At 40.6% G+C, this 17,846-nt stretch overlaps 1 protein-coding gene across 1 annotated transcript in view; it reads right to left on the minus strand.

Annotated features, from left to right (window-relative positions):
* Nucleotides 1–15,720: 15,720 nt before the first annotated feature.
* Nucleotides 15,721–17,846, minus strand: part of EDNRB (endothelin receptor type B) — a 28,419-nt gene continuing 26,293 nt past the window's right edge. Inside the window, exon 8 of the mRNA XM_047756224.1 lies at nt 15,721–16,232. Within this exon, the coding sequence (XP_047612180.1) occupies nt 16,098–16,232 (135 nt within the window). The 3' untranslated portion in view covers nt 15,721–16,097. The remainder of the gene's footprint in view (nt 16,233–17,846) is intronic.

Below are 17,846 nucleotides of genomic sequence, written 5' to 3' on the forward strand. Positions count from 1 at the left end.
AGCCTCCATAACGGATAAGGAGGGCTGCTGCTGAGGGAAAGGAAAGTGTGTTTTGTTTTGTTTTCTTGTTAGGGCTCTACTTGCGGCATATGGAAGTTCCCAGGCTAGGGGTCAAATTGGATCTTCAGCCTCCAGCCTACACCACAGCCACAGCAATGTGGGATCTGAGCCTTGTCTGCAACCTACACCACAGCTCACAGCAACATTGGATCCTTTAACCCAGTGAGCGAGGCCCGGGATCGAACCCTCATCCTCATGGATACTAGTTGGGTATGTTACCAATTAGCCACAATTGAGGTTTTATTTTCTCATGCAGGGCTGGGTTTTAAAAACACTTTGTGGGAGTTCCCGTCGTGGCACAGCAGAAATGAATCCGACTAGGAACCATAAGGTTGCAGCTTCGATCCCTGGCCTCACTTGGTAGGTTGAGGATTCGGTGTTGCTGTGAGCTGTGATGTAGGTCACAGACGCAGCTCAGATCTGGCGTGGCTGTGGCTGTGGCATAGGCCAGTGGCTACAGCTCCGATTAGACCCCTGACCTGGGAATCTCCAAAACATTTTGTGGTGTTGGAGGTGGGAGTCTGTCTGTGAATGCTCATTGTGTGTGTGCGCGCGGCGCGCTCATACGTGGTGGGGTAAAAGCAGGGTGAGGTAAGCTGTTAGAAAAACTCCTCTCCTGGCAATTGCAAGTACCACTATTTAGAAGGCAGGAATACATGCAGATCCTGGCTGTAAGTGGTAGCAAATAGCTGTGATGTCTCTTCCCATCCGCTTCTTATCAGCTCCCTTTGCATACTATGTATTTACGATCAATCTCTGAACAGGACGAAAAAACATGCAGTATCTTGATTTTGAATTTCCCTTTTGATTTCATACTACATGTGGTCTTACTTCTTACCCACTTTTGGCACAGTTGATTTCCTAGGAAAGACAAGATTTGGAGAAAAAGATACCCTAAGAATCTTTTTTACTGACTCATAACTCTTCTCCTAAGTAATAGAGTTGAAGGTTGAAGCTAGGTAATTGCCTAGAAGTGCTTTTTAGTAGATTTTTTTTTTTTTTGGTCTTTTTGCTATTTCTTGGGCCGCTCCCGCGGCATATGGAGATTCCCAGGCTAGGAGTCCAATCGGAGCTGTAGCCACCGGCCTACGCCAGAGCCACAGCAACGCGGGATCCGAGCCGCGTCTGCAACCTACACCACAGCTCATGGCAACGCCGGATCGTTAACCCACTGAGCAAGGGCAGGGACCGAACCCGCAACCTCATGGTTCCTAGTCGGATTTGTTAACCACTGCGCCACGACGGGAACTCCGCTTTTTAGTAGATTTTAATGGTTTGGGGTAAGCAATAGGAGCAAGAAAAACAGGCTATTCCCTTTACTGTGTCTAAGTGGTGGAATATACTACAGAGAACTCATCATGACAAACAGTGATGGGTTTTTTGAGTTGACATCAACTTCATTTATTTTTTTCTAGTTGCTTTCATGAGCTGAATAGCCTATAATTGGTTTTTTTTGATATATTGGACTTTATCTGAATTTATTATCCTATTTGTTATGCCTTGACCTATTGACATTGGATTAGAACAGGTTAAAAAGCTAAAGCCGACCTTCAAAAAATAACTTCTCAAGCAAGAGTCCTGGAAAAATAAAAACCACCTGCCGCTTTTCCCTAAGGTGATTTCTTGGCTCATGTATTCTTGGTAAAGGCACACTTAAAATGTTTCATTAGACAGAGTACATGTTTAAGGTACTTGGCTATGTAAGTAGGCAATTTTTTTTTTTTTTTTAAGAAGGAAACGGAAAAATGAATCTCATTTCACCATACTGATAGGGCTGGAGTAGGCACAGGTAGTTTAGAAGTCCCAGTAAGGGACCACAGATGGAGAGGGAAACCTAAGGGACTTCGGGGAGATCACTGTATGTTAATAACTGTGGCGCAGTGGTTAACGAATCCGACGAGGAACCATGAGGTGGTGGGTTCCATCCCTGGCCTTGCTCAGTGGGTTAAGGATCCAGCGTTGCCGTGAGCTGTGGTGTAGGTCGCAGACGCGGCTTGGATCCTGAGTTGCTGTGGCTCTGGCGTAGGCCGGCGGCTACAGCTCCAATTGGACCCTTAGCCTGGGAACCTCCATATGCTGTGGGAGCGGCTCTAGAAAAGGCAAGAAGACCAAAATTAAAAAAAAAAAAAAAAAAAAAAAAAAAAAAGAACAAGGCAGGCTTGCTTGACTAGCAGAGGCTTGAAATATGCCTGGGATCATTGGGTGGGGAATGGGTGAGGCCTGCGTTCAGGTTCAGACCAAGGGCAGGTGTTTGAGGACCGCCCTTCTGCTGATTCGAATAAGCACCATGTTCGTCCTCGTTTGACTTCATAGGGTCAAATACTCTTTTAATGGATACGCAGGAAGAGCTACCACTCAAAGAAAGAGGAAGAGGCGGTCCTTTCCCACCCCACTCCCCTTGGATGATAAAACTGTAGCCCACCTAATTCTCCGGGCAGCGCCTCCTCACCTGCCAGCTTGCATCTCGCACAAGCGTCCTAAGTTAATAAATCTGTTTCTTGCCCATCACTTTGTCTCTTGCTGAATTCCGTCTGCGCAGAGGCACAAAGAACATGAACCTCGGTAAGTCCAGACACCACGTGAGTGTTTCTGATTTAAAAACTGTGGGTTCCTCATGGACTTGGAGAACAGACTTGTGGTGGCCAAGAGGGAGGAGGAGGGAGTGAGAGGGGCTGGGAATGTGGGGTTAATAGGTGCAGACTATTGCCTTTGGAATGGATAAGCAATGGGATCCTGCTGTGTAGCCCTGGGAGCTATGTCTGGTCACTTGTGATAGAGCATGAGAATGTGAGAAAAAAGAATGTCTACATGTATGTGTGACTGGGTTATCTTGCTGTGCAGTAGAAAATTGACAGAACACTATAAATCAGCTATAATGTAAAAAAAAAAATCATTATGCATATATAAAAAAAAGTAGGTTCAAGCCCCAATCTGGGTTTAGGCTGGGTTCAGGCCATAAATGCTGTCAGTTTCAATATTATCAATCACCTCCTTTTCCATAAAAGAAAGGCCATTTCCCCTCGCAGTTGATCTGAGTTAATCAAATTGCTCTGCTTATGACAAGTAAGATGCGGTGTTCCCCCAGAACACCGGGGTCAGAATAGGCCCCAGGCTTGAGGAAAGATGAAAAATCATACCCTACTAGAACATCTCTTCTCATTGCTCTTTTACTGACCAGTGTAAATGAGTGGGAGTAAAGAATTAAATCAATTCAGGAAAGAATTATAAAACCAAGCAATGTCTTAAAGGAAAAAAAATCTTTGAAAGTTTTCTGGGAGTTGAATTTTTTGTCCAGAACAAGAGCACGTTTAAAGCTGAACAAACAGTTGTCTCACAATTATTTCAGAGATTATTTTTTTTCTTTAAATAGGGAGTGTTTCACTCATTTAATAACTACTTCTTGGGGAGTTCCCATTGTGGCTCTGCAGTTAATGAACCCAACTAGTATCCATGAGGATTCGGGTTCGATCCCTGGCCTTGCTCAGGGGGTTAAGGATCTGGCGTTGCTATGAGCTGTGGCGTAGGTCACAGACATGGCTTGGATCCTGCATTGCTGTGGCTGTGGTGTAGGCTGGTAGCTGTAGCTCCAAATCGACTCCTACCCTGGGAACTTCCATATGCCACCAGTGCGGGCCTAAAAAGACAAAAGAAAAAATAAAATTAAACAAACAAACAAACAAAAACTACTTCTTCACCCTAAATGTCGCCTGCCCCAGGAAGCCTTCCCTAGGCTCCTCTTCTGTGTTTTTCCTATGAGAGTTCTTACCGAACTCCATGCTGTGTGATTGATTTTTCATCTGCCAGTAAGAGTCAATGAACAAGGGTGCTGATCTCAGATTTCTAACTTGGCTTTCTTCACAATCTTTTGAATATGCACTGAACAGTGAGTCTCCAGATTTGACTACAGAGACAATGAAAGCAACCAAAATAGTTAAGACACTCCTGGTCTGGAAGTACACGAAAATAATACTTATTCATATCATGTTGATTACACTATATTTCAACCTTCTGGAAAATATAAGTTTTCTAGCATCACCTACAACATATTAAAATGATCTTTAAGGGGATCCTGTCGTGGCGCAGTGGTTAACGAATCCGACTAGGAACCACGAGGTTGCGGGTTCGATCCCTGCCCTTGTTCAGTGGGTTAAGGATCCGGCGTGGCCGTGAGCTGTGGTGTAGGTTGCAGATGTGGCTCGGATCCTGTGTTGCTGTGGCTGTGGTGTAGGCCGGCGGCTGCAGCTCCAATTCGACCCCTAGCCTGGGAACCTCCATATGCTGTGGGAGTGGCTCTAGAAATGGCAAAAAGACAAAAAAATTAAAAAAATAATAAAATAAAATGATCTTTACTTTCAGTGCCTTACCATTGTTTTCTTTTTCCCCTCTGTTTCCTTTGATTTGCTAAAAAAAAGTTAAAACTTTAAAGAATTAATTTAGTAAGGCATTAGAATTTAGCTGCTTATTGTATTAAATATGTTATGGTTTTCAAATCCCCTTTGGGATTTATTTGCTTAATAGATCTTTAGTCAACATTTCAAAATGCTTCTTTATTGCCAATTTAGTAAAATAACCTTGTTATAGTTCTGCCAACCCCAAAGAACGCAGCCACTGCACATAATAAACACCATTGTGATTAATAAGCAGCATGAAAAATCTAGTCAGAATGATTATATGCTTATGACCCAGGAAATGTGTTCACGGGACTTACTCTACCATTATTCCAATTTAAACATTAATTTTTATAATTACTAAACTAACATATGTACCTAGTTTACTGTAAGAAGACTTATAACCAATAATAGCTACTTCCTGCCCTTTCCCCATATCCTTTGCTCTGGTAAATTCCACACTCTTAGTTAATAATTTCCCTTTTTTCTTTTTTTCCCCCCCAGCCTTCCTAACCTTTTCAGGCTTTTCCTTTCATATTTCTAAATAACATCATTTTACTGCTATTTCTTGGTTTTTCAATTAAGGTTGAGGTGTTATCTATAATTATCCTGTTTTTGTTTTTGTTTTTGTTTTTTACTGCACCTGTAGCATGTGAAATTTCCCGAGCCAGGGACTGAACCCTCACCCCAGCATCGACCCAAACTACTGCAGTGACTGCATCCTTAACCTCCTACGGCACAGAACTCCCTTGTTTTTTTTGTTTTGTTTTTTTGTTTTGTTTTTGCCTTTTTGTCTTTTTAGGGCCGCATCTGACGCACACGGAGGTTCCCAGGCTAGGGGTCTAATCAGAGCTATAGCCGCCGGCCTACACCAGAGCCACAGCAACACCAGATCCGAGCCACGTCTGCAACCTACACCACAGTTCGTGGCAAAGCCAGGTCCTTAATCCACTGGTCAAGGCCAGGGATCGAACCCTCATCCTCGAGGATACTAGTCAGGTTGGTTACCACTGAGCTACGATGGGAATTCCCTCCCTGTTTATTTATTTTTTAATTTAAATTGTGGACTATGACACAACCATAGAAGAGGGCATAAGACATGTATACTTAAAGAATTATAAAAATTCAAGAGTACGGGAGTTCCCATTGCGGCCTGGCTGTTAATGAACCCAACTAGGATCCATTAGGTTGTGGGTTCGATCCCTGGCCTCGCTCAGTGTGTTAAGGATCCAGCATTGCCCTGAGATGTGGTGTAGGTCGCAGACATGGCTCGGGCCTGGCATTGCTGTGCTGTGCTGTGTGCTGTGGCTGCAGCTGTAGCTCTGATTCGACCCCCTAGTCTGGGAACTTCCATATGCCAAGGGTGTGGCCCTAAAAAAAGGCAAAAAAAAATTAAGAGTAGGTAAAGTATATCATATTTTATGTAATATATGTGTCATGTATTTTATACACTATGTGTAATTTTCCAAGGTACACATGTAACATAGACTACAACCTATAATATACATAATACAGCTATATGTTAAGTATACAGATTTATATATAATACAGTTATATATTAGCATATATAAATATTACATGCAATTATATAATGTACATGTTTACATAGAGAGTAACTATAAATTAATAATATAATAAATAATAAACACCTCTCCAAAGCCAGAAGAACCCTGTGTTTCCCTTTTAAATCACAACGATCTCCTATCTTCCATGAATAACAATGGTCCTAACTGTATAGTTATTTTCTTGCTTTCCTTTATTTTTTGTCATCGATGTATATGACACAGTAAAATGTAGCTTTCTTTTTCAAGATTTTGAACTTTGTGCTAATGACCAGCAGTGCAGTGGTTCTCAGCAGGAGGCACTTTGGTCCCCAGGGGACACCTGTGAATGTCCAGAGGCATTTTGTTTGTCACACCTGAGAGGGGGGTGCTGCAGGTTGGAGGTTGGATGTAGGAATGTTGCTGAAGCTTCATCCTGCCGTGAACAAGAAAGATACTAGAATAAAGAATTTTCTGGCCAAAAATGTAAATAGCTCTGAGGCTGTGAAGTCTGTAATGGAGGGTTTCATTGTATGGCTCTACCACAAATTGCATCTATAGAAATTACCATTGATGGAGTTAGAGATTTTCCATTTTTGACTGTCAAAATACTTCTATGAGCATTCTGATATCTATATCTTGGTTACATAAGCAGTTTCTCTACAATTTTTTTTTTCCTAGAAATTTTGGTCATAGGATAAACATATCCTCAGCTTTTTAAGATAGTCTTCAATTGTTTTCCCAAGTGGGTATTAGATTTTTACTATAAAAATTGGGGTTCCTGTCATGGCTCATTGGTTAACAAACCAGACTAGCATCCATGAGGATGAGGGGTCGAACCCTGGCCTCACTCAATGGGTTAAGGATCCAGCATTGCTGTGAGCTGTGGTGTAGATCAAAGACACGGCTCAGATCTGGTGTTGCTATGGCTATGGTGTAGGCCAGTAGCTACAGCTCTGATTAGACCCCTACCCTGGGAACCTCCATATGTCTTGCTTTGTCTCTCCCTAAAAAGACAAAAAAAAAAAAAAAACACATCAATTTACCTTTGTTGAATGATAACCATCACACCCTTTTCTTCCCCCTTTTTCTTCCAATTTATTTATATCACAATTCTATTTGTGTCACAAGATTATTTAAAACAACCTTCAGTATCTGTATGGATGATACAACATATTCAAGTCATGTAGCAATGATTATATACTTTTTCTCTACAAGAAAAAATTTTGAAGATTAATAATTGCCTAATTACTTTTTGTTTGCTTAACATTCTATGTTAACTAGTACTCATTTGTCCACAGATGCTTTCATGGACTCACAAACTCCTATAGATATGGCTAAATATAACTGGCAATCTTTCTGTTCTTTTTTTTCTTGGAGATATCCTTCCTTTGCTTTTTAAACTCCTGACCAGATTGATTGCATTGTAGGCAGATTAAACAGCGTTCACCATCCCTCCCCCCCAACCCCATCATCTTGGGAATAGTTTTTGAGTCCTTCCTGTGTTGGATTCACCTGTTTCCTGGATTCCTTAACTTCCTTCCTCAGTTTAGCATAAGCACAGGTGGGTAGAATAGCTTTACGTTCTATTTTCCTCCACTTCATCTTTGAAACCCTTTAATTGTATTTTATTTCTCCCATCATATTTTCATTTCCCAGGAGCATGTTTTCTATCTTTGAATGTTCCTTTTGCTCACAATAGTATCCTGTCTTTGCTGTTTGTTTTCTATTGCTCTAGGAAAATCAATTATAATTTTGTTGCCTTCTTTTCTTGCGCTCCCTGCACTTGTTTGTTTCCTCAGTCTCTCCACTTTTGTTGTGTCCCGTTTTATTTCTTTACAAGACCTTTTTCTAAAATATCTACTGGACTTTGCCTACTTGTTCTTGAAAAGTGTGGCACTAAGAGGAAAACTGGAAATTCTATGGATGTGGCAGGGCGGAAAACCCATGCCAGTGACACCCTTCCTCACCCTCAATATTGATGGCTGTGGGTATTTTTTCCTTTGCGTTGACTGGTTATTTCCTCAGAACAGAATCTTCAGAGCCTTGCTTGGGACACTGAAGGCTGTAGTCACTCTTCTGGTGTGTCTAGTGGGGGATGAGGGCTGGAGCGTTCAGTGTCTACAGGCAGGGCTATGCTTTATCCTTTCGATTCCAGTTAAGGGGCCTCCTTCCTTTCCCACCTTCAGTTGTCCTCAGCGTGGCCAGTGTGACCAATCCTCATGGATAGTCTGGTACAGTCTCTCCAGAACATAAGCCACATGTCTTTAGCCGACTAGGGACAACCCCTGGTTGTAGAGGCTGGAAATGGATGCTAGAAACGGATGCTAGAGCCTGATCTCTTGGACTTTCTTTCTTTCTTTCTTTCTTTCTTTCTTTCTTTCTTTCTTTCTTTCTTTCTTTCTTTCTTTCTTTCTTTCTTTCTTTCTTTCTTTCTTTCTTTCTTTCTTTTTGTCTTAGGACTGCATCAGCAACATATGGAAGCTGCCAGGCTAGGGGTCCAATCAGAGCTGTAGCTGTCACCCTACATCACAGCCACCCCACATCACAGCCACAGCAATGCCAGATCCGAGCCATGTCTGTGACCTGCACCACAGCTCACAGCAACGTCTGATACTTAACCTACTGAGCAAGGTCAGGGATCGAATCTGCATCCTCATGGATACTAGTCAGATTTGTTTCTGCTGAGCCATGATGAGACTCCCCCTTGGGTTTTTGTTTGTTTTTGTTTTTAAGGTTTTCTTGAAGTATACTTGCTTTACAAGGTTGTGATAATTTCTGCTGTACAACAAAGTGACTCAGTTATACATGTACACATATCCACTCTCTTTCAGATTCTTTTCCCACATAGATTGTCACAGAATATTGGGTAGAGATCTCTGTGCTCTATAGCAGGTTCCCATTAGCCATTCATAGACTTTTAATTAGTTCTTTTGTTTCTGGCTTCACTTCTGTCCCTTGTCTTCAAAGCCACCTGCTCCTCCAGCTCCTGAGTCTCTTCTGTGTGGTGAGACATGTCTGTCTGCCTTCCTGGCAGCCACTGTGTAGAGAAAGCTGAAGTCTCCCTACATGGTCCCTCCTCTCTCTGGTTTTCATCTTACACAATTCTGTTAAAGTTTCTAGACAGCTGATAGCTCCTCTTTCATCTCTATCTTTATGGATTTATATCATTTCCTTTATTTTTTTTGTATTTTAGTGAAGTTTTAGAAGAAGGATGAGGAAAAAGGGGTATATTTTTAATACACTATCTTTAACCAAAAGTTTAATCCTTACTGCTAAGGGGACATGATATATGAAACACACACACACACACACACACACATAAAATACCAGAGGTCCATGATGTTTCTCAAATTGCCAGTTTCAAAGGTCACTTTAACATTCTTATTTTACTCTGATTGCCAGCCTCATCCTGTGTTTTTGCATTACCTCCCCCTGCCTTTGGAGATACCACGCTTCCTTGTTCCTTGCAGCCTCTTCTGAATTTCTCTTCTCTGTTCACCCCTCGTGCATCTGTGACCCCTGTTATTTTTTCCTACTTTTTCTGATTCTCCTTGAACATTTCCATTCACCCCTTTAATGAGCATCTCTAGGAATAAGGCAAGGATGCTCACTCTCAATACTTTTATTCAACATAGTTTTGCAAGTCCTGGGCACAGCAATCAGAGAAGAAAAAGAAATAAAAGGAATCCAGACTGGAAAAGAAGGAAAACTGTCCCTATTTGCAGATGACATGATACTATATTATACACAGAAAAATCCTAAAGGTGCTGTCAGAAAACTACTAGAGCTCCTCAGTGAATTTGATAAAGTTGCATGATGAGCACATTTTTGCCTTGAATCTCAGTATAGCTCCTAAATTTCTCTGCCGATCTCCATGGTACCTTAAGCTCATTCTACCCCAAACAGACTTCACTTCGTCCCTAGAATTCTTTTTTCTCCTCTAAACCAATTGCTGTCTCTCCTTACCCTTAATGTTGTTTATCCCAGTTGGGGGTTGGCAAATGTTTTCAGTAGAGGCCGGATAATGAAAACTTCAGGCTTTGGGGGCCATGCAGTTTCTGCCACAATTGTGCTGTTGTGGGGAAAGGCATCTATAGTCAACATATAAACAAATGGATGTGGCTGTCTTCGCAAAAGACTTTATTTACCAAAACAGGCCAGTAGGCTGGCTTTGACCCTTGGGTCATAGTTTGCTGATCCATGATGCAGATTAATGGTCATTCCAGGCAGAAGCCTCTTAAAAGCTTTACCTGCCGTATCTATCTGCTCGGTAGATTAGATGACTCTATCTTTCCAGATCTGCCCTCCACATCTCCACACACTTTCCTCTCTCAGACCCTCTTCTCTCTCACCTGGCAGTTGCAGTAGCTGTTTATCTATCTCCTTGCTTTCTGGCTCATAGTCCATGCACGGCTTCCAGAGCAGTGACTTACTAGAACAGAACCGACCCTGTTACTCCTTGTTTAAAACACCCAATGCTTTGCCAATATCTGCACTGTGGGGCTTCCCCAATTCATTAGAGCTACTTGAAGCCTTTGTTGACTTAAAGGCTAAATTAAAACCCCAGAGGTTCTGATTATATGAATCAGAGTTAGAGGCCAGGAATCTGCATTTTTTTTTCTTTTTACGGTCGCACCTGTGGCATATGGGAAATTCCTGGGCTAGGGTTCAAATCGGAGCTGCAGCTGGGACCTATGCCACAGCCACAGCAACACTGGATCTGAGCCACGTCTGTGAACTAATGTGCAACTTGCGGCAACTCCTGATCCTTAACCTACTGATCAAGAGGCCAGGGATTGAACCTACATACTCAGGGACACTGTCAGGTTCTTAACCTGCTGAGCTACAACAGGAACTCCTGGGAATCTGCATTTTAAACAAACATCCAGATGAATCTATGGCATTCAATCCTTAGACATTTGAGGAACACTGACCGTGGGAATGGGCAGAGCCCTTTGTCTGGAACACTGGCCTTGCCTGACTTGCCCATGTCTCCAGCCCCACCTCTCACAATTCCTCCTCCAAAGTGTTGGAGGTCAGCCCTTTTCCTGTACTGGCCATGCTGGTTCACCCCTTTCAATTTCCCCACAAAATAGGTATTTAACTCCTTGTCTGCTTGGCAAACTTCCTTTAAGGCCCAGATACAGGAGTCCCTGTTGTGGCTCAGGGGCCAAGAACCAGAAATAGTGTCCATGAGAATGCAGGTTCGAACCTGGCCTCGCTCAGTGGGTTAAGGATCTGGTGTTGCCATGAGCTGTGGTGTAGGTCAAAGACATGGCTCGGGTCTGGCATTGCTGTGGCTGTGGTGTAGGCCAGCAGCTGTAGCTCTGATTCGACTCCTAGCCTGGGAACTTCCCTATGCGGCAGGCATGGCCCTAAAAAGAAAAGAAAAAAAAGGCTCAGGTACCAACCCATCTGATGAGTATCTTTGAACTCCCAATTCTTACCATACTACAGTACCTATAACATATTAACTGCTTTTATTTGTTTATTTTGTCTATTAGATTGTGAGTTTCTGGAGGGCAGGAATTATGTCTTCTGCATTTGAGTATAGCTATATTTTAGAGGATATGATCAAATTATACAGTAAGGATGCTAAAAATTTGTTGCCACATTATAAGAATTAGGGTGGGATATTACTATCTATATTTTATAGATAATTAAACTGGGACTCTGAGATGTTAACTGACTTCTTTAAGGTCAACCATATTGCTGAAACTATCAAGGGTTTTTTTCTGTCTTTCTTTTTTTTTTTTGACTTTTGGTATTTTTCCATTACACATGCTGCCTTTGTACCATGATGAGGTTATTCCCTGTGCTCCAGTGAGCCTTGAATCCTGAAAGCGTTCAGTGGGATTGTCTAATTTGGGTATACACATTCTATCTGTTGATTATTTAATGTTGTCACTTCTGAGGCTGACTAATGACCGAAAGCAAATAGATGCAGCCAGAGTCATTGCTTTTTACAAACTTGGCCTCTGCATTATTTGGATTTCTGGACATTTCCATCTTAAGGCTGCCACATCTTTTGGTTTTCTTCCAAGATTCTAAATTGTATTTATTTTGCCTACTTTTTTTTTTTTTGGTATGAATTGTGTGGGCATTATTATTATTGTATAATGATTTTTATTTTTTTCTTTATAGCTGGTTTACAGTGTTCTGTCAATTTTATACTGAGCATTATTGTTATTATTGTAACTCGACCCCTAATGGTTCAAGAGAAGGTAGGCTTTTTTTTGGTGACTCCTTAGAGAGGGTTCTGCCTGGTTTTTCCTTTATGTAGCCCCTGGAATTCAGAACACCTCTCTCAAAATGCCCAACTCAGATTAGGCAGCTGATATCCAGCAACAGTGAGAAATGACTCATTGAAAGTTCTGAACACTAGGTTGAGTTAAAGACGATTATTTGGAAAAAGAGTAAATGCTAGTTCTTGCTTATTTTTGTCAGGGAAAGGAAAGGATTATGTGTGTGCTAAGAGACAGAGATTTGGTTGGTATATAGTTATTTAGTGCTCACTTCATTTTGCATATTAAATTTTTTAATTATTTCTATCTCCTAGCAAACAGGAGCCTTTCCTCATTTTATTAATTTCACCCCATCTTGCACATAGTCAACAGTCAAAAGGAGCTTGCGAAATGAAATGAGGGATTCCAAAATCTCATTTCAACCTTTCACATTTGACCTGTGGTACAATGATTTAAACACTGAAATGCTCCAAAGGCAGGAAATCAGAGAACAAAAGACATGAGGTGCGGCGTTCCCTTCATGGCTCAGTGGTTAACAAACCCGACTAGGAACCATGAAGATGTGGGTTCCATCCCTGGCCTTGCATAGTGGGTTAAGGATCCAGCGTTGCCATGAGCTGTGGTGTGGGTGGCAGATGCAGCTTGGATCCTGAGTTGCTGTGATTGTGGTGTAGGCCAGCAGCTGTACCTCTTATCTGATTCCTAGCCTGAGAACTTTCACATGCTGTGGGTGCTGGTGCGGCCCTAAACAGCAAAACAAAACAAACAAAAGCAATAAGGTGCCTTTGGAAAACATCAATCAGATGATCAGTCTCGTAAAATTGAATGCATATGTATCTGGTTACGCACAAAAAAATGTGATAGAAACTTGGCATTTTAATTTCACTGCTTTCATGTTTCCTTGATAAATTACATGTTTGACATAAATTATGTCCATTGTAACATTTATATTTCCTTTAAACACTTAATAATAAATTAGTATTTAATGAGTTATTGCCTACACAGTGAAAAACAAACTGATCTCTTTTTTTTAAACAAATTTTTATTGATTTTGTTTGCATAATAAGGAATTAGCAACTACCGTAGCTGCCACTTTAAGTGACCACAGGAAAACAACATAGATAATTATTTTACATGGTTATATTACAATTTTATAGTTAGTTGCAGCATACCCATGTTTTGTTCTAAACTATATTCCTTTGGCCATCTGTCATAAGTTCTCAATACTAACTTGCGCCCATATTAGCAAATACAAAGGAGAACATAGTCTAAAATCACTTATAAATCTTTTAACATCCACGTCAACACTGTTTTTGTCCATTGTCATATTATACAATCCTTAATACTAGAAAATATGTTTTAAAATTAAACAGTAGCACCTTTTCCTATACTGAGTTTTATTTATGCTAAGAAACCATGTCTGTTCCTTACCAATCTTTGTCAGTATGTTAACATTTCGAATCAAACATTTTTAGAAAAGCTACTGAACACCACTGCATTATCAACAGTGCATGTGTATTGTATACTCTTTCTGTGCAGTTCAAGATTTGGCAAGATGATTATAGACCAAGACTCTGACCCAGAAAAGGAAAGAGTGTAATGGTGCAAATGAGGAGGAAGAAAAAAAAATTCGTGGTAATAAATCGAGCTACACTTTAAATAGGAATAAAAAACATATTAACAACCTGAAAATATAAGTGACCCAAGGTTCATTGACAACCCGAAGTTGGAAATGTCTTTCCTGATGACAAGCTCGGAAAAAGTGGTTGGGAAGAAATTAATAAACAAGACGGAGCGATTTGTAAATAGATTCCACGAGGCATGTGAAGTAATTATCATTCTTCCTGTTAGGCCCCATTAGGTGGGTTTGGTTGAACTGTGTCATCACATGAGAGGCTGGCGGAAAACAACACTGCCAGCTTATTCCCAACATGAGGCCCTGGGTTAAAAAAAAAAAAAAAACAACAAAAAAACACAGTAGAAATTCTGTTATATTTTAGGACAGAGTCAAAGCTCTTGGGCCCAATTTGTTCCTGAAGTCACTCTGAGAACATTGCGCTGTGTTTTGCTGGAACAGAATCAGGACCTTTTGCATTGAAGTGACGGGCAATGACGAACATCAGGCTGAGAATGGGAATCTGTCCCGTGGGTTTCCTCAACCCCGTCTCATTTCCTCTGCCTTCCGTTTTCTCTCATACATACTTTCACACACATCTCATTCACATTAACCCAAGGCACTTTGCTGGGGAGATGAAAGGAGGCAAGAAGGCGCAAAGCTAGAGGTCCTTGAGAGTCTCAAAAAGCAGTTTTGGGAGTTCTCATTGTAGCTCAGTGGAAATGAATCTGACTGGCATCCATGAGGATGCAGGTTCGATCCCTGGCCTCACTCAGTGGGTTAAGGATCTAGCGTGGCAGTGAGTTGTGGCGTAAGTCACTGATGCGGCTCAATCTTGCATTGCTGTGGCTGTGGCACAGGCCAAGGCTACACTCTGATTGTACCCTTAGCCTGGGAACCTCCAAATGCCACAGGTGCAGCCGTAAAAAAAGACAGGAAAAAAAAAAAAAAAGCAGTTTTGCCTGTGACAGGAAAGCACCACTTCCAGAACTCTTTTCTATTAGTTATTTATAAAATAATATAAAAATTAGTAATAAGCTTTACAGGTAACCGTTACCTTGTCTCTAAATTCTGCGGTCTTAACAATAGTCAGTATTTTAACTATGATATTGTACATACGCCAGAGACCCTTCTACTTGCAGCAGAAGTAAGAGAAGATGCTGCCTTCGCCTTTGCCGTGTGGACACTGCTCCAGGCAACTCACATTCCGTCCATGATGGGGTTACGGGCATCACTTCACGGTAAAGGTATGAACACGGGGGCCTGCCCTGCGTTTAATCATCTACTCGTATTTACAGATGACAAAACTAAACAAACAGCATTTAAACTACAAGTGGGAAAAGAAGAATGTTTGAATAATCATCCAAAAATTGTAGGTTGTATTTTCTTACTTTCTTTGCAGAGTATATGAGCTGGTGATTTCAAAGCAGTCTTTCGGGCTGGCATTCCAAACCTCTCTCTGCCCCTTTGTGACATTTGATCTTATCTGAATGTAAAGTTTAATGATTTTCAAAAACCTCCATCTCTCGGATACTCCCTTCCAATCATCTAAATATGTCTCTAATGTCAAAAAATACACCAGCTAAACTGCTCTCACAGGCTGCCTCCAATTAGAGTCTAACTAATGTTGAGACCATGTTAATAAAAAAGTTCTTTTGAAAGATTTTTAGGAGTTCCCTGGTAGCCTAGTGCTTAAGGACCTGGCATTGTCAGGGCCGTGGCTCGGGTTACTGCTGTGGTTTGGTTCAGTCCCTGGCTGGGGAACTTTGGCACTACCACACACCAAAAAAAAAAAAAAAAAAAGAAAGAAAAGATTTTTAAAAATTTTAAATTGAGTGATTTAAATTTCATTTTAAAATGCTGTTTCTCAGTGACCCATTTTTCCTCTATATCATATCTGATTCACCTTAATTAAAAAAAATCTTTCATAGGAATTCCGAGTGAGCTCAGTTTAAATGTAAGTGGTTCTGAATATACTGGAAGTTCTGAAAGCTACACTGAAGTGCTGACTGTAAAGAATTAAGTGCTTTCACAATGAGGCTTTCTTAATTCTCACTGCTTTTCTGCTTATGCAGTAAACAGCTCGTAACTTGTCACATGCGTAACTCCGAGCGTTAAGAAAATATTCACGCTTACATTTTTACATTGTTTTGTGCAAACACACAGTTGTTTTGTGTTGTTTTGACAAATGTCTCCTTGTTTTAATGATTTCTGTCCAAAAGAAAGAAAATGAATATTCCTCCTTTCAAGATGAGCTGTATTTATTACTGGAACGGAAGTTGTCATATCCGTGATCATTAGCTTTGAACTTTAAGCATGACTGCTTTTCCTCCAAGGACTGTTTTTCTTCAAATGACTGGCACCAGCAGCATAAGCATGACTGTATAAAACAAAGTAACTCATTATATGTTTAGACCAGTTACACTGTCACAACCCTTCCTACTCTCTAGGGTTCTTTCTTTTCGAGATCTGCAGTTCTTGGACCACTTTCTCTCCATGCCTTCTTATTTTTTCCCCTTAAAAACATATAATGATGTAAGTAGCATATGATAATTCTTTTAAACTAGGAAATACAGAGAAGAATATATATACTTAAAATTCCTCATCTTTTACTTCAAATTCAAAGCTACTTTCAATATTTACACTTGAGAAATGCTGAATATTTGATAAATGTATAACTCAAGACTTTTTCCTATGCAAATAGAAATAGTACCACACACATACACATGACTGTATATGTGCATGTTTGTGGAAGTGTGTGCTTTATTTATTATTTTAAATTCAATGAATTTTATTAATTTATAGTTGTACAACCATCATTGCAATCCAATTTTACAACATTCCCATCCCAGGGAGTTCCCATTGTGGCACAGCAGACACGAATCCGACTAGGAACCATGAGGTTGTGGGTTCGATCCCTGGCCTCGCTCAGAGGGTTGGGGATCCGGCGTTGCCGTGAGCTGTGGTGTAGGTTGCAGACGCAGCTGGGATCCTGTGTTACTGTGGCTCTGGCGTAGGCTGGTGGCTGCAGCTCCGATTGGACCCCTAGCCTGGGAACCTCCATATGCCGCGGGTGCAGCCCTAAAAAGCAAAACAAAGAAACCACACCATTTCCATCCCAAACACCCAGCCCATCCCTCTCTCTCAACCTGTCTCCTTTGGTAACCACAAGTTTTTCAAAGTCTGAGTCAGTTTCTGTTCTGCAAAGAAGTTCATTGTATCCTTTTTTTAGATTCCACATATAAGTGATAGCATATGATGTTTGTGTCTCACTGTCTGCATACTTTATTTAAATGAAACTGTACTATCCATAGTACTCAATGACCTTGACAGGGTCATAAACATCTTTGCATGTCAATAAATTTACTATTACATCACCATTTTTCCCAGTCACATGTTATTCCCATGTAAGATTAAGGGTCTCAGTTTTACCCATCTAAATTTTTCTTGGATTTTTAAAAAACCTCCGTCATTTTTTTTTTGTTTGTTTCCCAAGAATTTATATGTATAAGAAAATGAGAGGGGCATTATTGCTTTCTGTTCTATAAAATGAAGGACCTGATTTGGTGAACCTTTTCTTCTAGCTCTAAAATCTTAAAGTTTATGACTAGGCAAGAATTTTATATATATGTATATATATATATAAATAATGTATTAGGGAAATAACAATTGATTACAATTAAGACTACTTGATAAGAAAAAATAAAGAAAAAAAAGAATTTTATAGATTGCCTTTGATTTTACAAGGAAGCTAAATTCTTGGCTTTCAAGTAATGAACTTCCAGGGACAACTGGATCATTCCCATATAAGGGAAGAGAATATTTTATTTCATGCTAGAGTGTTGAAGGAAGGAAGGAATGGATGGATAGATGTTATACACAAAGGCAAGCAGCCAAATGAAGAATAATTTCATATATTTCACATCAAGTAGCACATCTCTACTACAGAAGGAAGGCACAAAAGTGAAGGGAGAACCTGGATTCACCTGCTTTA

This window comes from Phacochoerus africanus, chromosome 13, assembly GCF_016906955.1.
Source record: "Phacochoerus africanus isolate WHEZ1 chromosome 13, ROS_Pafr_v1, whole genome shotgun sequence".
NCBI classification, from domain to species: domain Eukaryota; kingdom Metazoa; phylum Chordata; class Mammalia; order Artiodactyla; family Suidae; genus Phacochoerus; species Phacochoerus africanus.